Source organism: Serinus canaria, chromosome 1, assembly GCF_022539315.1.
Source record: "Serinus canaria isolate serCan28SL12 chromosome 1, serCan2020, whole genome shotgun sequence".
NCBI lineage: Eukaryota > Metazoa > Chordata > Aves > Passeriformes > Fringillidae > Serinus > Serinus canaria.
The window spans coordinates 21,590,369-21,612,702 of record NC_066313.1 but is presented as its reverse complement, the minus strand read 5'-3'; the positions used below and the strand labels follow the sequence as shown (position 1 = coordinate 21,612,702).

Genomic DNA, 22,334 nt, shown 5'->3' with positions numbered 1-22,334 from the left:
GGGCGTCATCAGCGGGCGCCAGCGAGCGGGCTCCGCCCCTCCGTTGCCATGGCCGAGAGGGGCGGGCGGCTGGCGGCGGTGCCCGGCGCGGCCATGGCCCTCTCGGGTCAGCGGCCGGGGCCGCACCGTGGGCAGCGCCTCCCGCAGGTAACGGGGCACGGCGGGGGGAGCGCGGCCCGCTCGCCTCAGCGGCGCGGAGGGCGCCGGGGGCGGGACGCTTCCCTGGGATCCCGCTTCCTTGGGATCTCGGGCAGTCAGCACGGCAGGTTCAGGATCACGGATGAGGTTTCCCAGGGCCGTGCGGCTTGCCGGCGGGTGGGAAATCTGTGCTGGACTCGAGCGAAAGGCGCTGAAGCTGGCATTGTGAAACTCGGGTTCAGGAAGAGGCACGGGAGGTTGGAACGCTGTGGTTTTCCTTAGTCCCTGCCGAGGTTTGGGTAGCCTGGAACAATAGGCCAAGGCTGAATAACTTGCGCAGTGACATTCAGGATCAGGTTAGACGGGGCTCTAACCTGAGGTGGTTGAGGATCACGGAATCATTAAGGTTGGAAAAGACCTCTAAGATCATTGAGTCCAACCATTAATTCAGCACCACCGAGGTCACCACCAAACCATGACCCCAAGTGCCACATCCACAGGTTGTTTGAACACTTCCAGGGATGGTGACTCAACCTCTTTTCTGGGCAGCCTGTTTCAATGCCTGGTCTCCCTTTCAGTGAGGAGATTTTTCCTAATATCCAATCTAAATATCCCATAACAAAACTTGAAGCTATTCTCCCTTGTCCTGTCGCTTGTTACCTGGGAGGAGAGACCAACCCCCACCTGGCTACATCCTCCTTTCAGGTGGTTGTAGAGAGTGACAAGTTCACCCCTGAGCCTCCATTTTTTTCCGCACTAAACAATCCCAGTTCCCTCAGCTGCTCCTCTAGACCCTTTAGCAGCTTTGACTTCTGAATACACTCCTCAATATTTTTCCTGGATTTAGGGACCCAGAACTGGACACAGGACTCAAGGCAGCCTCACCAGTGCTGAGTACAGAGGGACAATCCCTGCCCTGGTCCTGCTGGCCACACTATTGCTGATACAGGCCAGGATGCCATTGGCCTTCGTGGCTGCCTGGGCACACTGCTGGCTTATGTTCAGCTGCTGTCAACCAGCACCCACAGGTCCTTTTCTGCCAGGCAGCTTTCCAGCCACTCTTCCCTCACCCCCTGGTGCTGCCTGGGGTTGTTGTGACCCAAGTGCAGGACCTGGCCCTTGACCTTGTTGAACTTCATGCAGTTGGCCTCAGCCCATCAATCCAGCCTGTCCGGACTCTTCTGCAGAGCCTTCCTGCCCTCAAGTAGAGCAACATTCCCATCCAGCTTGGTGTTATCAAAGATGTCCCTCCTCATGCCAGGGAGGCTGGACTATATGACTTGTAAAGGTACCTTCTAATCCAAACTCTATGAAGAATAAGGTGTTTTGTTGCTATGCATAAAACTCAACACAAAAAACTTGCTGTTGAGGAGTGCTGCAGGTTTTTTGGGCAAGTAATACAAGAGATTTACCCCAAAGCACCATGTCCTGCACCTGCAGCCACCTGACATCAAAGAAAATGAATTCTAGGGTGAGGCTCTATTTGTTTTGCTTCCTTGGGCACACCCATGCTCTCAACCTTCAGCCTGCTTCTTATGGCAGGTAGGAGTGTGTATCTGCTTCCTCAGGCATCCTTGGCTTCTGGCAGCAGCACAGAGGGAAGAAGTTCAGAAATCTGGACTGTGGGGCACAGATGTTACTTGTGAAAATACAGTGACACATCAGGACCATCAACATTTCAGAAAGATGAATATGGGACAGGTATTCTCTCAGCTTGGCTATGACAAAAAGCTGATATCAAATTTCAGTTGCTGATAGCAATTTCAGTTGCTAGTTGCTGGCCACTAGCTCAGCAAGTCTCCATCCAGCCCCCAGGGGCTGGGTGTTTCTATTCTCTCTGTGTTCTCCAGTCTCTGTGTTTGGCACTAGTTGCCTAATGACTCCTAAGTCCAGTTTATGCAATCAAGTAGTTGTAGAAATGCATTTCAAAAATAATCTATTCCTTTATAACATGCTTTTATGTTACATTCTCACTGATGCTTGCTCTCTGGAGGAAAAATGTGGGTATAAGAAGTGTAAAAATCAATATCCTTAGAAATTATTTCCTTTCTTTAATTTAAGAGAGTGGACCAAGCCTCTGCGTATGCTGTCTCTGAAGCTTTTTCCCTTCAAAAGTCAAGGTGCCCACAGAGGCCTTGGGGTCCTGTGACAAGTTTGGAAACTGCAGAACGGCTGCAAGTTCATCGTGAGGCCTGTGAGGAAGGTGAGGTAAAATTCTGTTTGGCACAAGATGCCTAAAATTAATTGTTCTTGATCCAGCTTTGCAGTTGTGACCTGAACAGGGTCTTGCAAAGCTTGAGTTCACAAGAAACAGTTGAGATATCTTTCATCTGATGGAGAAAGGCATAAGAAGGATCAGTTGCTGGAGTTCAAGGCAGATCTTAAATGGCATACCTGAGAGAAGGATAAACTCTCTGTCTCCTGGAGATACCAGGTCAAGGCAAGGATAAGAACTGCCCTTGAAGACACACTGTATGGTCAAAACCAAGTTAGTGTGCTACAGGAAACCAGGTGAAATCACCTGACATTAGTTCTGGAAATGGAGTTGCTCTTGTAAATTTCATATCTATGAATAACAGTGTGGTTTTGTTTTGATTCCCATGCAAAATTTTCCTTACTAGTGACCTAAATAAATATTTCTTTTGTAAAGCCTGCAGCCAAAAGTGCTTGCTGAAGTTGGAAAGTAAAGCTATGGTAGGTTTAAAAAACAGAAAGGAGGGAGATTATCACCCATCGGTGCTAGAATATGTCTGCAGTGTAAAAAGCTGATAGGAGACAGTATTTTAAAAACTGAGTTAACCATTCTTTTAAGAATCAAAGGTCAGCATTACAGAACAACATGATGATACATCTTTAGAGCATCCACTTCAATCGAGGAAGTCAGCTTTTTCACTTGTCACCATCAAGGGTTCAGCTATCAGCATGGAATACACTTACCTGCTTACAGTGCCGTATCTGAATGCATTATACAGCCAATGGCTCCAAAGGAGCTGTCTTTGCTGTGGTGAAGAGCCTTGTCTTTTCTTTTGGTGGAAAGGTTGCTTGCTTTCCTCATGTTTCTTTATTATTTTTGTTTGCCCTTTTCTGCTAGAATTTTCCTTTTTATAGCTATTAATTGTTCAATGTAATTGTTCCTAACTTAAATGAAATACTTTTACCTGGAATCCATTATTGCAGTACTTAATGGTAGTAACTACACAAAGCCAACTTTGTAAAGAGAAGTGCCAGAAGACATTTACTTTAGTTAAGAGAAGATCACAAATCCCAGTGAAAAAAGTAACCCTTCCCCATGTGGCAAGTTGTTTTCTGCTCTTCTTTCTGTTATCAGATATATTTCCCTGTTCCCGATCTGGCTGGAGAGATTATGAAAGAGAATAAAAGTGATTTGAAGGACAACAAACATTAGATTTATGTTTTCTTCAAAAAACTCATCATTTTTAAAGAAAGTTTGAAAAAGGTTTTATTACCTTAGAAATACCAGAGAGCATCTTCACTGTATGTTAGGAGTGGATAGGAAGAGCTCCTGTCCATTGACTGTGTGTCTTACACTGTGTCATGACTCCCACTGGAGTGGCTGCTGGGGTCCCGGCTCTTTGTCCATCCTCACCACACAGATAGCTGAGGATGGTTCTGCTTCTTGTGGGGCTGCTCCTGATGCCTTGCAGTTTACAGCCCTGTGTCTAGCTTCAGGAGCAGCTTGGCCACCCATGCAGCAAGGCCAGCTTGTTTGTTGAGGCAGCAGACCCATGAGCTGACCTTGCTTTTGAGAAGAAATTCTGAAAAAGGATTTTTTTTCATTTTTCTGCAGAAAAAAGGGAGATACAAACAGTCCATTGAAGGACTCCATACCCAGTTGTGCATTAGGCATTTGAGCTCACTGAGGAGTACCACATCCAGCATGAGTGCATTCCTGTAGCTGCAGTCTTAACCCTGAGTCCCAGGTGAAGTTTGCCAGCTGATGGACTTGTAATTAGACTCACCAGTTGTTTCTGTGGTACTTGCAAAGGGTTAACCTGTACACATGAAGCAAAAGTTTGTCCAAACAGTGGTTCTTTTGAATTTAGCATATAGACAGCCTCGGCTGCACATGTGGAAACCATCTAAGTTTCTGCAAGTGCAGTGGTAAAACATATGAAGACTGTCTAAATTATTAATTACCTCATGTGAATTCCATCTCCTTGATAAATGCTAGAAAATAATCACAAATAATGTAAACGCCTGCAGAATCATAGTAAAAATGAGATGGAGAAGAATTGATTTCTGATACAGATGACAGGAAAAACATTTGCTACCTTCTCTTCCTGTTCTTTTACAGATCAAGAAGATAAGAACAGAACTATTAGCTTTATTCTATTTCCTGTTGCAGATCAGGTTTCAGTCATTCCTAGCATGTGATATAACTATCCCAGACTATTGCTAGTTTTCACTTAGCCATATGGTTTTTTTAAGCAAGTGAAGTCATCAGTCTCTTTCTTCATGGTAGCCCAGGAGCTGCTCAGTAACTGGATGAAGTCCCATTTGGAACTGGAGCTGAGTGATGGAGAAGAGGAAGCTGACTCTGTCCTTCAGGAAGAGCCTTCTGCAACCCCTCCAAAGTATGATCACTTTGATGGTGAGTGCCTTGCAAAGCAGGATCTGGTTTCCTCTCTGAGGCTGTGCTGGGGAAGGAGGTCAGGTGTTGCCACAGGCCCCCAGCTGGGTAATAATTAGTATTGACTCCATGATTCCAGAAGGCTGATCAATCACTTTATTCTACCATACTGTATTATACTGTACTTATTGAGAAGCTCGTGACCCTTACAGACAGTCCGGTACCGCTTTGACCTTATTGGTCAATCCCCCCAAACAACATCCAGTGTCCAATTAAGAAATTACCCTTTGGTAAATGATCTCCTTAACACATTCCACATGTGCACAACAACAGGTGCAGCAAGTGGAGATAAGAATTGTTTCTCATTCTTTTCTCTCATCTTCTCACAGCCTTCCCCAGGAAAATGCCTGGGGAAGTTGTCTGTTGTTCCCTGTGGCCAGAGAGCTGCTACCACAGTCAGCTTATGGTTTGTCTGAAAGACTGAAAGGTAACAGTTGTTTTGAGGTCAGGACAGTGGACTCAGTAGAAACAAGACTAAATGTGATAATTTTGTCCCCCAGATCTTTACAGCATCTTGCTGTAGGGCTGCATAAATGTGACTCATAAACATTCAATGTCTCTCTTTGTAAAAGAGAATTTTTTTTTTCTTTTGTGAACAGTTATTTTTGAGGCCTGTCAAGTTTATATATATACAGCCTTTTGAGATGCTCAGAGGCAAGACAGTAAAAAATGGATGAAACATTGTTACTGCTCTAGCATGTTCAATGGAAGACCGATTGAGACTCTGGGGATAAATGGAGTGCAGTCAGTGTGTCTGCGTTCATCAGAAATGCATTCACAGTCCGGGGAAGCGATCCTTTTAATTACATTAGGCTTTGGGATCTGAGACAGAAGGGTTTATTCATTTCAGACTAGCCTGAGATAATCTGAATTTCTCATTTCAGACTTGTGCAGTTATCTGGAATGTGAAATGGAAAGTTCCTCTGTCCAGAATTACCTCCAGCATCTTTTGCAGAGTGAAGCTGTGAACTGTGGGATAGCAAAACATCTTAGACTTGAAGAGATCAAGGAAAAAAACAAACTTTCAGATCCACGGATAATCATGGAGCTCAGACACAAGCAGGTGAGCAGGCAAGGCAGCTCAGTTAAAAGGAATAAAGTGGAGGATTACAGGATTAGAGTAAATGCTCAGTGATATCTCCCCAGTATTCTCTCAGAGCCTACAATAATCTCTGACTTGGAAGCAACTACCCAAAGATACTCTTCCACCGTTCAGCTGAAACTTTATTGCATTTCCATGTGCACATCAGCCATTCAGCAGTAGCTTGTACAGTCAGCTTTCACTAAAACTGTTCAGGCTTTTCCCCCTTTTCTGAAGACTGACAGGAAGAGCTGCCACAGCTGTCAGTTCTGAGTTTGCTCCCATTAAGGAATATTGATTTAATTTCACTCTCACATGGAGTGTTTTGCTGGTCAAGAGCACAGTCTCTCCAGTCAGCGCCTGCTACAGTTAAGGTTTCTTGCTTAATGTGAAAGGTGGATTGTGACCCACCCTGGCAGTGTACAGTGAACTTCAAATTCTTCAGCCTTTGATGTTTGCTTTGACTTTTGCCAATTTTCTCCTGCTCAGGTGAAAGAAAACCGAATGAGGCATCAGAAGGCTTTAGAGCTTCAGAGACAAGAAGAGTCCCTGAAGAAAGCAATTCTGTCTGAGGCCAGGCTCCAAGCACAGGAGGAGGACAGAAGGAAGGCCCTGCAGGCTAAGAAGGAGGAAGAGGAGATCCAGAGGGAAATAGTGAAGCTGAGAAAGGAAATGGCTGAGAGGAAGTACACCATGGCAAAAGTTTGGAGAATGTAAGGAAGGGTGTGGAGAGATGAAAACCACTTATAAGATCCTTTTGTTAAATATAAGAGCAATGGTGATCCCTAACAAAACAGCTGTTGCTGACTTTGAACTCTCCCAAAACCTTTTAGTCCTCTGTTACCAACATCAGTGGCAGAGTTTTTCATGAGTGGGAAGGTGTGCTAAGGGTAGTGTTATCCGCCCCTCAGCCATTATTATAGCATATGCACTGAATCACAAAGTAGCAGTGTGTTTGCACCACTGTGCATTCTCTCCATTAACTCTGTGGCTACATCCAGTCTTGTTAGCATCTAATGCCACATGAATGCCAGTACACAGAAAAAAAGAAAAAAAGTCTGTGTTGAAAGTCTAGCCCTTGCAATACTTTCCCTACTATGAGAGAATAAAGAGCACTCTTGGCTGAGAATTCTGCAGAGACGTTATTTTTTTCTTCTGCTGAGCTTGGATTGTCACAGAGATGTCCCTTATAGGGATGCCATTTATTTACATAGGCAGCCCTGAGATCCTAAATCTTCTTATACAAATGCTTTAATGAAATATTTACTGAAATCATTTACTATTTTCTTTTGCCTTCTGTGTTTAGGAAATGCACTGGACTGTTTAATCTCTGGGACTCCATTACAGAAGTGGTTTTTAAGAAGGCCGAGTTAAAATAACCAGCAAATTTCTAAGCTGTAGAGGTGGTTCTCTTACAATTGGCCAAAAAGAGAATTGTATTCGATTGTATATCATGATATTAGATCTGTGTGTTTGTTCACTTTGCAGGGAGGGAAAGAGACAAGAAAAAACTCAGAAGCTGTCAATGCAGGAGGTGTCTGCTGTGTCACCACCCCTGAAGAGAGAAGAGCAAGGAGAGGAGAAACAGAAGAAGACTCAGGAGTTGCTGCGCAGGATTCACACCAGTAAGCAGAGAGTGAGCATCACCTTTCTTTATCTGAGACTCTGAGTTACTTGCCCTTGACTACCATTTGCAAACCTGAAGTAAATAGTCCTGATTATACAGAATTTTTTACTTTTTCAAAGACTTCTTGATGCCAGGAAAGCAGGGCCAAAAGTGTCTTATAAGACTAGGAGCAAAAAATCCTGAGGTGCTGACCCCACTGGGCCTGTGCTTCAAGTGTATTCAGTGGGACATTTCACTTAGAATTGTGGAAAAGACATGGCTCTCCAGACAGATGAGACCATAAAGGCTTCTGCAATCAAGAAATAAGAAGATATACAGTGGAGGAAGTGAAGTGAGATTTATTTTCCCTCAAGGAGGGAAATAAAAGGGAAAAGTGGCAGAAAAAAGGCCTGAGAAGCCCTTTTTGTGTGCATGGGAAGACATTTTAAAGATTGCTTTGCACATTCTAGTTCAGAAACAGGGAAAGGAAAGAGAAATGCTGCAGCCTGAGATGATGTTTGAGCAGTGGCTCTGAGAGTCGATGCATGCCAGCTCATCCATAGTAACATGTTACTCAAGGATCCCTTCCACTGGGTGCAGTAGGATATACTATGTTACTGCAATAGCTCTTTTGATGCAAACAAACTTAAATAATTCCTAGTAGGAACCCCTTTATTTCACCTTCATTATTCTGATACTATGGTCAGCTGTTGGTTAAATGTGTATCAAATACTCAACAACCAAAGAGTGATCTTTTAGTACTGAAAAATTTTGTATTATCTCAGCAGTCTCAGCAAAGGAAGTAAATTTCCTGAGTGCAGGTATGAATGCCATCCATCCTGTAATGTTTTTAATTAATAGAGCAGTCATCATCGTTGATGTCTATATATCTTCATCTAGGGCTTTTTTCAGCAGAAGAATCCTGTAGATTTTATGGTGATTCTCCTCACTGCTCAGTCCATCTGCCCATCTGCTGGATTTGAGCTTGGCTGCTATTTAGTAGTACTCAGCCTCTCTCCGGCACAGTCTTAAGCTGTGAAGATAAGCCTGAATGAAACCACAGAACAATTCAGGATTGGCATAATTTAAGAAGACAGAGCTTGGCTGAGCTAAGCAATAGTGACATTTTGATTCCTTTCCTAAAGTAGAAAGAAACAGCTAATGCATTGACTTTTTGTAAGTCTCCATTTGAAGATTTCAGCGAGAGAGGAATGCAATTAACACAAGGCACTATGACAAAAGGGGAACAGCAGAGTCCTGTAAGTTGACCCACTTGGAGGATCAAAATGAACAGTGTTTGCAGTGACGGGACTAGAATTATGGGGTAGATTAGAAAGCAAATTGCTGCTCTGTACAATGTAAATTACTCCCAAAGGCAGCAAGTCTAATTACACAATAGGGGAAAGGTTTGGCTTCCTGCTGGAATGAGGATAAGCTGAGGCTGTGTCATAAATTCACTCCAGGAAATGTCTTGATTTTTGTCTAAGTTCATTAAAAAAAAAAAAAATCAGTTACTCACAGATGTGTTCTTACCTGTAGCATTTTAGACATTTTCTAGATTAGAAAATATTTTCCCTGTCTCTAGGAAATTTTATTTTCCTCACCCATTTCATTCTTTTATACTCGGTGAACTAAGTGCATTTCCACTCCAAAGCATAGAGTCCCTTGATATGATGAGTCTTTCTAGACCCCTTCTGCTTTTTGTAGAAGACCTGTACATGGCTCTGCAATATTCTTTTTAATCCTCAAGATAATTGTTGAAAATGAGGATTCTAAAAAGAATCTCAAAAAGGAAAGCCAGAATAGAAAAAGGGCAGAGAGGATCAGCATTTGTGTGACAGGTTGTATCTTTCTCATTGGTTTTCTGAAACTCTCCCATGCAGTGCTTGCAGCGACATTTCTCTGCTTGGCTGAAAGTCGTTCTGGAGCATAGAATTAAAATGGGAAAAGCCAGAGCCCTTGCTGACTGGAGATGCCAGCTGAAGGCCCTGCGAGCTTGGAGAAACTATACTTGGGCCCAGAAAGTAGAGCAGGAGACAGAGCAATTGGAAGTTCATGTCCAAGATCAAAACAGGTAGTGACCCTTTACTGTGTAATTCCTCCTACTGCAGCCATACTTGGACAGAGCAGTGATCAGGGACTGTAAAAGGAGCTTGTCAGTAATCCAGCAGAAGGGGAACAGCAGCTTTTTGAGAAAATTGCTATACTGCCTGCAGTCTGCCAGAGGCATTGTGGCACAGATGAAAAGGAGGACAGATATAAACAAGAGTTTTGGCACTTTTCAACAGGCCTCTGTCTCAGTCTCTGTAGGTATCTTTCCTAGAAAACTCACCCTGGCTTGCTTTGGACTCCAGTGTATCTGCGTTGCCAAATTTATTCCTGATTAATATATTTGCTGTTTCAGTAGATGTATAACAGAGATGATTTTGGCCAGTACCTTTCACTGAGGAGGCTGTGGGATGAATTCCCTATCATCCAGAGAAAATACTTGCAGGTGTCTGGCAGGCTGCAGTGGTGAGACACTGTTACTTTGCCATATGCTGCTGGCCAGGGAACATGATACCTCTTTTGCAGCTGTCCTGCATCCCAGAGATGCCACAGGAAATTGCAAAGTGTGAACTAGTGAAACTTAATTCAGAATAGCAGGCATCCTTTCTGCCCTCGCACTCCTCCTTGGAGGAGCTCTGTACAACTTCAGAGGGCCTTCAGAGTTAAGCAGCAAAAAGACTCAGGAAGTGATGTGGCTTTGTGCCTGGGCAGAAGCCTCCCTTCTGCCATAACACAAACACTTTCTCATTCAGGAAAACCCAACTGGCTGTGGAGCACAACCAGCGATGCCTCCTGCGCTGCTGCTTTCTGGCCTGGCAGCGCTGGAGCCGAGCAGAGACGGAAAAGCGAGAGCTGCAGATGAAAAGGGAGCAGACAAAGAGAAAGATGCAACAGCTGCTGGAGGCTGTATCACTGGGGACAGGTGGGGACAGGCCACTGGAGGTTAACAAGCCTGGGATGGCAGAAGTAAACCACCATCAAGATTTACAGCTAGACAAGGTAAATCCTTCTCGTATAGTTTTGCCTATTGGCATAGCAGTGCTCTTAGAAAGTACTTCATGAAGTCTGAAATAAAGAGTACTTTGTCCCAGAAGAAAGCTTCTTTCCCAGGATGACCCCTAAATACTTACCTGCAGCTGTTCAGGAGAGAAGTCTAAAAATCAGAGGCAAATGTGAAGGACAATGGATGAGTTTTAAAAATAATCTCTAGTGCTGCCAAAGAAGAGCCCTTCATGTACTCTGAGTCACAATGAGCATCCCATCCCTAGATCACTTTTACTGAGAGATTAGTTACATCTTTGATGCCAGTTTAGACTTAAAAAGAATAACTTGACTACATGACAAGAGATATTTTTCATGCCAGTGCAGTTTTCCTGCTATTAACTATGGGGGGGGGGGGGAAGGTTTTCACTGGCTGTTTCAGGATAATGCACATCCCAGGGAGGTAAGAGAGGAGAATCAGAGGTTGCTTCTTTAAATTGTCATTTTTCAGGTTGGATCTCCACCTTCCCTTCTGTCTATGAAACCTGTACCACGTGAGTGCTCTAATATCAGTATTAGAGCTCAAACACACATAGTACAGGTCAAGCTTTCTGTTTGCTTAAGTGTAAGCAAACATTGATTCTTTCAGTGCTTATACTATCCTAGTAGGCACGTATTTTTCTTCCGCTGCACTGGTAAAATCTGTGCTCAAGGAATGGGACTGAATTTAGGGTTTGACCTCGGAATCAGAAAGCAGACCTTATAGCTGATGCCTCCTCAGAGAATGACCATGTGTCAGAAAGGTGCAGCCCCATTCCCCACTATGCACCTGTTTTGTGGTAACATTTATGAAAGCTGGAAAAGAGGCATGAAGAAGCAGGACCTTGTAGACTTCTCTTCCATTTAAAAGGGGACTGTTCACTAAATCAGCTGTGTAGATCACTTCAACAACTTTTTAATTTCATTCTCCATCTGAGCTCTGAGCAGGGACAAGGCAGTCCAAAAGGGAGTGTGCTAATTCCTGAGAAATGAGCTGCCCTAAGATGTGCTCCCTAACAAAATAGTCAGGATGCATTCCTGCTAAAATTCTTTTCTAATCATGATTTCTTCCTTCTGGTGAAATGGCACACAGCTTCTTAAGAGCTCTTTCCCATAGCCTCCATTTTGTGCATAATGGGGCCCCTCTGGCCTGACTGGATAAGGATTGCATAGCTGAGATTACCCTTTTCAGGCATCTCCCTAGATCTGCATTTTTAAAAAACCACTGTGCAGGAAGGGCAGAAAAGTGCTTGGTTTTAATGAATGCCGATTTTTCCTCATTTCTTTTGGTTTTTCCCCTAGCCAACTGAAACTTGCCTCATACAGAAAGAGCCTGATCAGACCAGAGACCAGTCTTGTTGGGATATTGTTCACACATCTCGTTTCTGCAGAAACCCCAAATTTGCCTGGCAGATTACCATTAAACATGCAGCCCTGAGTGCCCAGGACCAGGCTATGTACAGGAATCAAATAGCCACAGTCCTCCAGCAGTTTCAGGCACCCAGTCCAAAGACATCTGCTTGTGGTAGTCGTTTTGAGCACCGTCACGCCTTCCAGCAACGTGTGATTGAGGAGCAGAGGCAGCAGCTTCAGAAACAGCATGAGCTGATCCTTAAACTGCAGGAAAATCAGAAGCTGAGCAGAGATAAAGAAGAGGGAGCACAAGCTATGGCTGTAACCCAGATGTTTAACAGTTCTGCTTCTCAATCCATGGAGAAAAAAGAATCCAGTTGCAAGAATACAACCCCTTTGAGGTATATACCCTCCATAAAGCAGGGTGAGTTAGTCATCATGTCTCAATCCCACTCAAGCTGAGCCAGAAATTTGCCAGGCACATTTCAGTCATGCTAGTGCTGTCTGCTGTTCCTCTCAGCTGTGACTTACCCTCAAAGGAAGTATCAGACTGGCCAGGCGACAGTTCTCTGTCCTTCTCCCTCCCTGCACTGGCTCAACATCAGGTGATCCATGCACAATCTACTTAGAAACAGCAACACCAGTGTCACTCATAGTAGCAGCAGGGATCTGTTTAGTTATGAAAAAAAAAGAGCATCATCCTCCCTTATTTCAGACCTTGCAGGAGCCCTGGAACTCAGTTCCTTTGCAAGGGTGCATCATCAGTCCCATTTCCAGCAAAAGAAAAGTGTATCAGGGATAATGCAGCACAGTGGAGAACAGAAACTACAAGGTCATAGGTGGTAGGTGTGAGCCACAGTTTGACCACATTCACTGAAAAATTTCTTTACTCTTTTTCTTTCATAGCCCACCTGATTCTCATGGGCCAGAAAGCACAAGGGCAGCAATGCAAGGCAGGAGGCCTTCCAGCAGGCTGACCTCACCTCATCCCATACTAAAAGGTATTGTTCTAGATAGCAAACACCATTCCAGACCACTTTTCTCAACAGCTTGTATGGAAAGGTCTGTCTTTGCCTCAGCTTTGCTGGTTGATGATATGGTGCAAGTAAAATTCTGCACTTTCTTCCTCAGTCTAACAAGTGCTGTGAGAGGAGAGGGTGAGTTGTTTTCCTGTCTGAGTCAGGCATCTGTAAAACCTGGGACACTGCAAACCCCTCATGCCCACACTTAGTACACTGTTGTGGCAGTTGTTGCAACACCTGCGGTTGTCTCTGCTGTGATAAGACTCAGATAAGCTGTACAGGGTTTTTTGCCATCAGTCTCATTCCCTTTGTTATGCATCCAAGTAACACTTATACTAGCCAGTCATTTTCATCCAACTTTGACAGAGGTGTTGATATTTCAGAGGGAATTAAGTGCCTAGCCAAGGTTTTATGAGACAACAATAGCCATGATGGGGAAGGACCTCCAGATCCCTGCCTTTTGTAAGATATCTCCCCTTCTCTGGCCACACTGGCACACAATAAACATGCAATATAGCCTTTTCATCAGTAAACTAGAATGAGGGTTCTGTTACATCCCTAGGTCAAGTTCTTTTGTTTCAATGCAGGCTAGTATCAGTCTGCATGAAAAGTTGTCTGGAATATAATCATTGTGATGTTTCAATAGCTTGGGGTCAGCAGACCTTTTTGGCCATGACAGTTGGGCATAAATAGTTGTCTTTCACAACCTGTGTTCATCTCCAATGCTACCTAGTCCAAGCCATCATTCACCCTGATCTGCCTGAACTCTGTACACCTTAGAGACAGAAAACATATTTTTCAGAGCATTCAAGTAGTTATGTTTAAAGATCTCAAAAAATTCAGTGAAGAAGTTATCACTGAATAGTTTTCCCTTGGCCGAGAATCCTGGGACAGCTGAGAGGAGAAAAGAATCTGAGGAAAGATCTGTGGTCAAAACACCTCAATGCCTCCCAGTTATTGATTGCTCCAGCTTGTGCTTTGTTTGCAACTGCAGAGGAAGCAAGCGCAGGTTCCTAACTCCTCTGCGTGTTCTGTGTGTAACATCTTTGCTGATGGCCAGCAAGATCACTCCATTGCAATTTTTCTTCCGAAAGAAGCATTAAGCAATAGTTTCTTACTAGTGGGACCAAGTACCTGTATGTCCCTGTGACAGTGATGCTGTCATAAAATTGCTTTTAAATAAGCAGTTAGAGCTTACTGGAGACCTCAGAGCAATTGCTGCTAAATCATGTGCCCTGAACCTTAAGCAAGGCAGGGAGGGAGAAATTCTCTGAACACCGTTCTTTCATAACTGAGCCTTGTGGTTGTGATTGTCAACCAAGGAGGGTGGAGAGAATGTAATTGCTGTGGTCCTGAGTCATCTCACAAAGTTTATAGGTCCTTTGTTGATGACACTGCCAGCTGTGAAGGCCAGCAGGAAACAAGTCCCTTTGTGCTGGCATTGCCAGGGCAGTGGGGGCATGGCTTAGAGTGATACATCCTTGTTCACCAAACTTCTGCCATTACACCATAGCTGATTTCCACTAAGCCTTATGTCCTTTGTTTCTGTAGGGATGGAGGAGAGAGCAATTCAGCGGGCAGAACAGAAGAGGAAAATAGAAGAAGCCAAAAAACGAAAAGCAGAGGAAAAATTGGTAAGGGAAGCAGAAAATGAAATAAAGCGTCTTTCACATCATTCCAGTTACAAGAAATATTGATTTAACCCCAGAGTCAGGGTCTGAGAAAAGGCCCTTTATCCAAAGCAGGAGTTTTATGACCTGTGAGAAAGCAAATATGCATCACATATCAAAAGAAGTAATTACTGCTGGTTTTGCAGCACCAGCCCTCCTGTAGCATAGACAGATACTTCATCTTGAAGTTGCAGTTCTAGAAACAGTCTCCCTTACCACACCCAAATATTTTTTTTCACACCTACCCCATGACTGTAGTTTGTCTTTGCTGAGAATGGTAAGGGTGGAAGTACACCTAGAGATCCACTTGATAGGACCTGGCAGTGGTGGGGTTTCCCTCCCTGCCTTTCCTCTCTGGTCGCATGCAGCTTGAGGACATGCAGTCTCACTTAGTAAAAATCTCCATCTTTCTGGCAAATCTCTGCTGAAGAGGGAAGATACTGACAATGTTTGTATAGTTAATATACAAATTCTGTGATACACATCCAACACTCTGTTGGAGCTTTCTTCAAGTCAGGGTATTAAACTGTTACTGAAAGTATTGCTAGTAAATTGCATTAGGATTAGAAAGTGTGATCTTCAGTGTCTGGGGAAATAAATGTTTGGGTACCTGTAACGCTGCTTTGCATGTGGAAATGAAACTTGAGAGTAGAGCCTAGGGATTCAGAACTGACTTCAGTAATCAAGTTCTCAATAAATGACTTGGTATGGTTTACATTTTTTTCGAGGAAGAGTGGACAAATATACTATAACTTAGGGCAAAGAAAGATATACATGTACATACAAAGATAGATAGATAGATAGATAGATAGATAGATAGATAGATAGATAGATAGATAGATAGATAGATAGATAGATGGATCTAGGCAGTAAAAAGGACAGCCCCTCCTCCCTGTCCCTTCCACAGTTCACTCTTGAGCATGGATCATGTCTAGTATGTGAAACTTCACCTGATGAAGTTTCAAGTGCTGGTCCATATTAGAGGAATACTAGGAAAGTGTAAAGATCTGTGTTCATGGAAAAGATCACATGAAACAAATTGAATTTCACCTTTCTCCATTCCAAGGCCCAGCTGAAGGCTGAAGAGGAAGCACGACAAAGGAAGGAAGCTGAGGACAAAGAAGCACAGCGGGAAAAACGCCGGGAGGAGAGAAGGCAGCAGAAGCTGGTGACCAAATGCCTCACCTGTTTCTTCCCATTTAGCAGGGATAGGGAAGAAGATCCAATACCCACTGGTGCTCAGTCAGCAGCCAGACTAATATGAACTGAAGGTCTTCATTGGTAGAGCAGAGTTGCACAGCACAGCACCCACAATACAGACTCACAGACTACCCTCTTTCTGGTAGTGTGAGGGGAAGGGCTGTGTCACAAATGTGCTATGAAGTATATGCTGTCTGTCTCCTCAGCAGGACTAGAGGTCCCACCTGCTGGACATTCTGTGCTGAAATACAGCCACATAAGTCCCTCACAGTGGCAGCATGTTCAGTCTACTCTCAGATTCCTTCCACTCCTGTCACCCCTCCAATGTACACAGTGATACCAGTCACAAACACATGATTCAGAAGTAAACGAGCCTGACAGTTATATCAAGGGCACCTTTTCCTCTTGGAGCTAACCTAGGAATAGCTGCACTTCATTATTGTTACTTGGAAATGAGTTCTCCTAATAACCCAAATAGCACATTTGAAATCCTACAGGAATTTAACCTACAATTACTCTTTTGCTTGGATTGAGTGTTTTAGAATATTTGACCTTCATTCCTGAGTATCAGTCAATAGTAGTGTTACACAGGTACGAAATACCCACATCCCTCCCCTGCTGTTTAGGCTAGATTAAGTGGTAGGGTCCATGCATAAATTTAGAATATTTTTTGGACATGTTTTGGACATCAAAGAAGTTCCTGCTACATCAGCACTTGTGGTAGCCACAGGTGACATGTCTGTTATGGTAACTCCAAAACTGCAGTGCTGATACACAGCCCAAGGGAGTGTCCAGGAATAGCATCGTCTCCCAGGAGAAGAGACATGCTCTGGGACACAGGTTCTACTGCATGGGGTCATGTCTGGTCTGCAGTGCTAAAGTTGATGCAGATCCCTAATTCCTGTCAAGTCAAAACTTCCAGCTCCAATATGATTATCTATTGCCATTGCTTAATATCCTCTTCATCCTGAGGAAATTAAAACTACTGCTTTTTGTATTGCAGAAAGAACTGGAGAAGCAGAGAAGGCTGGAGAAAGAACAGCAGCTCCAGAAAAAGGCTAGAGATCACTATGATAAGGTCCTTCTCAGAAAGCTAGGAATAGTGCCATGGAAAAGGCTGAGGGAGCAAGCCAAGGAAAACCTAGTGGTAAGTGCTGAGGGTAAAGGAAATGACTGGTGGCATAGGAGGAAGAGAAAAAGTAGATGCAGCACTTAGCAGAAGCCTTAATAGACTTTTAGGCCAGGTAGAGATGGAAAAAGCAAAATTCTCCCTGCGCACCCTGCCTTATATTAGTTTTTAAATCAGCCCATCTGACAATAATAATGAAAAGCCATTAAAAACCTGCAGGGATGGCATCCTCATTTATCGCTGATTAAACAGGAAAAAAATATTTAAAGTCATATGACACACGCCTGCCAGTTTTCTTACTCCACAGCAAAGCTTATAGAGAGATACCGCCAAGCAACTTTCGCTGCAGGAGTTAACCCCAGCCTATCATCAGGGCTTTCACTCTCTATGAAGTTGCTGGTACAGAGTTGGCCACTGCTAGTGGCAGGACACTACGGGTGATAATCCAACAATCTATTCTATCCTGGCCCTATCCTGAGTGCAAAACAGCAAGTGGCAGCTTCCGAGAGCTCGACGCAGGAATGTTGCTAAAAAAACATTTCCGCATGTGACTCAGTCAGGATCCCTTATCAGAGAGAGACTGATAACACTCAGCTGTATCCTGAAAATCCAGCCAGAGCCCAGGGCTAAGTTGGAAAGCTTCCATTTAAGTCACTGGAACTGGAGCTACTCACAGTACTTGACCAAATGCACACAGGCCTCCAGCTGGGAAGAAGTAGATGGATACAAGCTGTTCCGTATGTCCACCCCGCTGGTTGGCATTATGGACAGGCTTGGACTAAGCTGTTAACAGGCCATGCCTCTGCCCCTTTCACAATCAGTTAAACTGAGCATCTCATTCAAAAGGGTATTCTCTACAAGTGATGCAGCAGTGGCCTGGTAGAGACTGGTCTTGTCCCTTATGCTGACCCCTCTTTGTGGGATCCTCCAAGTTATTCCAGCTGTCAGAAATCTGGATTTAGGTGGCCCCAAAAAAGCTGAGATTATTTTCTTGTGCACTCAATTTTCTGTGGCTTTATACTTAGGTAGTCACCAGTCCAGGCAACCAGCTGCTGTCTTTGCTGTCTTTTCACTCAGGTGGCACAAAGGCACCACAGCTTGGGCCTGCAGAGGAAATGCCTGATGACTTGGCTGCAGAATGCCCAGCAGAGTCTCAGGGAGAAGATGTCTCGGGCTGAGGACTTCAATTCCCATATGTTACTGAGATGGGGCTTCAGGAACTGGTTAAAGGTTGGCCTGCACCACAGTGGAGAAACGATACCAAGAGAGCTGGCTGCTGCCACGCTTTTCTGTAACCACAGTGCCAATTCACTCACCTGTAGCACAACCTTTGCCAAGTTATGCTATCTCCCCATTCCAGCAATATTATTCCCTTTTTCAAAGACCTTCTCTCAGCTTCTCACTCTCCATAACTCTCTTCCACACTGAATCTTCTCTTACGCACTGCTCCTCCACTGTCTCACCCTGCTCCCTGTTATTTTCCTCCACTCCTGTGCCCACCACCCTTCACTGCCAAATCCTCAGCACTGTTTTATTTATTGGGCCAGAGGTTGGGAGAGAAAAGAAGAAAAAAAGCCAATCTCACCTGTTTCTTTGTCCTCCTCCCCAGTACAAGGATTATCTCTCTGCTCAGGAGGAGAGAGCGAGCACCTTTCGCACAGTCTGCCTCATGAGGAAGTGCTTCTGGGCATGGTTTGATCATATCATGGAGGAAAAAAGGGCCTTATGGCAGAGGCTGAAGATTGCTGCTGAACACAGTAACAAGTGAGTGCACACCCTTACTAGCAATTCTTTTTACTTTAATATGCTCTGTAGATAATTTTAGAAGCTACTTTTTGAGAGGTCAGCTTATCCCCAGGACCACATGGAACAGGTTCTGTACTGCTGGTGTTTTGCTTTTGTGATATGCACAGACAGCATTGGCAGGGGTTTATGCTAAGTTTCCATGCCGCCTGGAAAAGAAAGTGTAATGGCACCCTTCACAGGACTTCTAAATCTGAAAGAAAGAGAATACAGTGAAAGCCTAAGTAAGGATAAGAAGCTGAAACTTTCTAAGCTGATTAGCAGATCTGGCCATGCGACTTCTGCTAAAAGCTGCCTTAGGAAAATCTTTAAGTACAATTATAGGAAGTCAAATGATTGTGTAGGAATTACATAGTACTTTTTTGTCCACAGCAGATGATTTAGTTCACAAATCCAAAGTTTATCAACTAGAAATCCTACTTAAGGAGCGTTTACATTTATGCCACCACCAGCCTGACTTGGCAGCAAAAACTAGAGCAGTCAGTTCTACCAATCATGATTGGAGCTGGACACACCCATTCTACTTCTTGTTCCATAAAATGCATTCTAGCAGGAAGAAAAAACTATTGTCAAAGTTCAGCAGAGAACAGAGGTCTGTTCACCTGCCTCATCATGAAAGCATGGTAGCTGCATGCAGTCATGAATAGGCTGTGCCTGTGCACAGCCCCAACAGGATCTGCAGCACCTTAGAGGAAGAATGAAATTAAAATAATCTCTTATGTGTTCTAACTTGCTGTGTCAGTAAGGTCTGAATAGTGCACAGTTTAGCGTTAACAAGCCAGCAAACTGGAGGAACCAGGGGAAAGTCAGACCCAGGAAGAGACTGGATTCATTCTATATATGACCTCCTATTAGGAGCATAATCACCTGACATTCTTCTTTATCTCTTTCTTGACTTGCAAAAGGCAGTTCAGACCTTGCCATAACAAACTCTTCTTTAGACAGGACTGTGGTTCCCTATTGTCTGTTTGAGAATCCAGGGCAAGGGCACCTTTGATGGGGTGATTAAAATCAGGTAAGAATTGGAGCCCAGCTGCCTGCACTCCCAAGGGGTTGGTTTGGACCAAATGAGCCTGCATTTTTCCTAAAGAAACTTCTTTCCTATTTCGGAAACTTCTTTCCTATTTAGAGGCCCTATTTATTCTTCAGAAAACCTCTTTCATCTTAAGAGTGCTAAGCAAACACCAGCTAATGAATCATGTCAGAGAGAAGAGCAGAATTCTTGGTGGAGAGGAATAGAAAAGGGCAATATGTTATTTTTCCCCAAATGATTGACATTTCAATGAAATGGTCTGCATGTAGATGTTTAACATGTGACAGCCCTGACTAACAGCAGAAAGGACAAATCTTCAAGATCTGAATTCCCCCTTCAAACAGAAGTTCCCTTTTGATTGCCATTTATGTCATGTACACATCTGCATGTTGTCACTTTGTTCCTTGTGTCCCTAATTTCTTTCAGGAGAATTACATTGAACGCATTTAAGGCATGGAGGCAGTACCCATTACTGATGAAAAAGGAAAGGGAAAGAGAGGAAAGAAGAAACCAGCTACGGAGGAGAGTAGCTGAAATTCTCCCCAATTTCCAAACAAGACAGAAGAGAGTCGGATGAGATGGGAAGGAGACAACAAGACCAGTTCAGTTCAGTGCTATCTCCTTGCTGACTGAAACAAGTCCAGGGGGAAGGCTTACAAAGTACAGAGGATCTTAGAGCAAAAAGGAGCTCCCTGTGGTCACTGTTGTTGTAAACGAAGCAGAGATGGAAGCTCATCTGACAGTTCCATGTTGCACTTCATGAACTTAGTCCTTTTTAAGCTTCTGTAGGGGTGTCTTGGCTTGTGGCTATGAAGCCCAGATAACCAAAGCCTAGCATAGGCTGTCTTTGAGGCCAAGGCCATTTCCACATGCAGAGCTAGCTGCAGCCATGACATGAATCCTCCTCCATCCAAGGAAGCTCAGAACTGAACTGCACCTCTTTTTGCTGAAGCAGTAACCTGGTGCTTTTCTGTTGGCAGTACTATGTAGGGTGACAGCTTGTCCAGAGGGCAGACAGACCTGATTGTCAGCTGACTCCTAACTACTGCTGTGAACTTGGCCACCCAGAGCACAGTTTCTACCTAACTGTGCCAGGAAAGTTTGGATGGGAGGGGGAAAGAGAAGAGTTTTTTTATGCAAACCATAATTGCTAATGATCCAGATGACATAATTGCATACAGAAGGTCTAAAACCTGGGTCCTTTTTGTAAGAGGCTGCCTTGTTTGCCCACTGGCCAGTTCATAAGCACAGTGCTTTGATTTTGGTACCATGCAGTGGTCCCAAGTTTATGAGCCTCAACTGTCATTTAAACATTTTCCAAGCTGTTTAATATTTCAGGGTGTATTGTGCAAGTCTTGATTCAGTGTTTCACTTGATGCAGTACTTCAAAGAAAAGAAAAGACAAAACTCCAAGAAAAAGGCAGATTGTAGCTTTTACAGAAGCTAAAGCTGACATGATTAAAATGGAAGTTTCATACTACTGTTTAACCTTAACCTGCAGCATAATGCAGACAGAGTAATGCCATTCAGGTACACTATGTCTTCGTAACAACATAAGGCGGAAAGCTGGAATAATTTCCCTTTCACAGCAAGATAGGCAAAGCTCTCCAAAAGCATTTGGCAGTACAGGAAGTACTTGAGTAACCCCAGAAAGACAACAGTTTGCTGTTATCTTGTAACAGATCATTAGTAAAACCCATATATGCACTGAAAGTTTGCAATAAACCAAATCTGAAATTAATACAACTGAGCTGTTGGTGCAGATTGTGTCAAGCCAACTGAATGGCACTGGACAAGAGGCCAGAGCCAGGGACCTAGACCAGCATTAAGTGCTGCAGATGAAGTGGCATAGGGCAGGGTGGGTGCCCAAACACAGCAGCACACTCCAGAGCTTTAGCATTAGGAATTTGTCCATGTGGTCACAGGGATGTGGCCGGAAAAAGGACCCTGCCCATGAAGCCAGGCTGTCGGTGCAGGTCTGAAGACAGCTGTCACTCACAGGTACCTCCCACAGCCATCCTCTGCAACACCCACACATTCCCCTTCTCCCACAGGCGTGGTGCAGACCCGACCAGCAGCAGGTCAGACGAGCACATTCTCCAAGTGCAGGGAGCTGAAGGTGCCTGCATGGAGCGTGGGTGAGCTCAGACCATCTGGCTGCATTAAGAGGCAGATTGTGAGAGGAAGCACAAGCTGGGAGAGGCTGGATAACATGTGTTGTGGGGAAGAGCAAGGAGTGTTTTTTGCAGAGGACTGAGCCAAACAGGCAGGGAGGAGCAGAGCTGGGTCTGAGCTCCTGAAGTAATGCCCCAGTACAGATAGTAACCACACCTGGTGCTAAACAGCAATCCACTTGCTCTTGGGACATTCTTTCCCATTGGAAGTCTCTGCCATGTAGTGCCCAATGAGCTCCTGGAACTCCTGAACCAGCCCTTATGCTCCCATTTTTCTGCTGGAAGTTTCCTCTCTACCGGGGCTTGACAACACAGCAAGGAAGGCCTCTGGCCCACCCTCCACCTGGATTTGTGTAAGGACAGTAGTGACCCAGAGGACAAAAGGTGAGAGACAAAGCATCTCCG

At 44.2% G+C, this 22,334-nt stretch overlaps 1 protein-coding gene across 5 annotated transcripts; it reads left to right on the top strand.

Moving 5' to 3' along the window:
* The first annotated feature begins 47 nt into the window (after positions 1 to 47).
* On the top strand, positions 48 to 21,486 carry CCDC191 (coiled-coil domain containing 191). Of its 5 annotated transcripts, XM_030234773.2 has the most exons (17): positions 79 to 147; positions 1,282 to 1,839; positions 2,200 to 2,341; positions 4,622 to 4,750; positions 5,674 to 5,852; positions 6,360 to 6,583; positions 7,359 to 7,506; positions 9,360 to 9,550; positions 10,278 to 10,524; positions 11,848 to 12,299; positions 12,805 to 12,899; positions 14,472 to 14,554; positions 15,657 to 15,758; positions 16,794 to 16,937; positions 17,997 to 18,149; positions 18,529 to 18,683; positions 20,182 to 21,486. In XM_030234773.2, the coding sequence occupies exons 2-17, from the start codon at positions 1,825 to 1,827 to the stop codon at positions 20,330 to 20,332; spliced, it is 2,610 nt and encodes an 869-aa protein (XP_030090633.1). In that variant the 5' UTR covers positions 79 to 147; positions 1,282 to 1,824; the 3' UTR covers positions 20,333 to 21,486. The 5 variants fall into 5 exon arrangements, with proteins under 5 accessions (XP_009100799.3, XP_030090633.1, XP_050833085.1 ...); XM_009102551.4 differs by lacking the exon at positions 1,282 to 1,839 and having other exon boundaries at positions 48 to 147; XM_050977128.1 differs by lacking the exon at positions 79 to 147 and having other exon boundaries at positions 241 to 1,839.
* The last annotated feature ends 848 nt before the right edge of the window (positions 21,487 to 22,334 follow it).

Coding starts and splice junctions, on each gene's coding strand:
- CCDC191 (XM_009102551.4), top strand. CDS start 49: ATGGCCGAGAGGGGCGGGCGGCTGGCGGCGGTGCCCGGCGCGGCCATG. Junction 5,853..6,359: donor TGGAGCTCAGACACAAGCAG/GTGAGCAGGCAA, acceptor TCTCCTGCTCAG/GTGAAAGAAAACCGAATGAG. Junction 9,551..10,277: donor CATGTCCAAGATCAAAACAG/GTAGTGACCCTT, acceptor TTTCTCATTCAG/GAAAACCCAACTGGCTGTGG.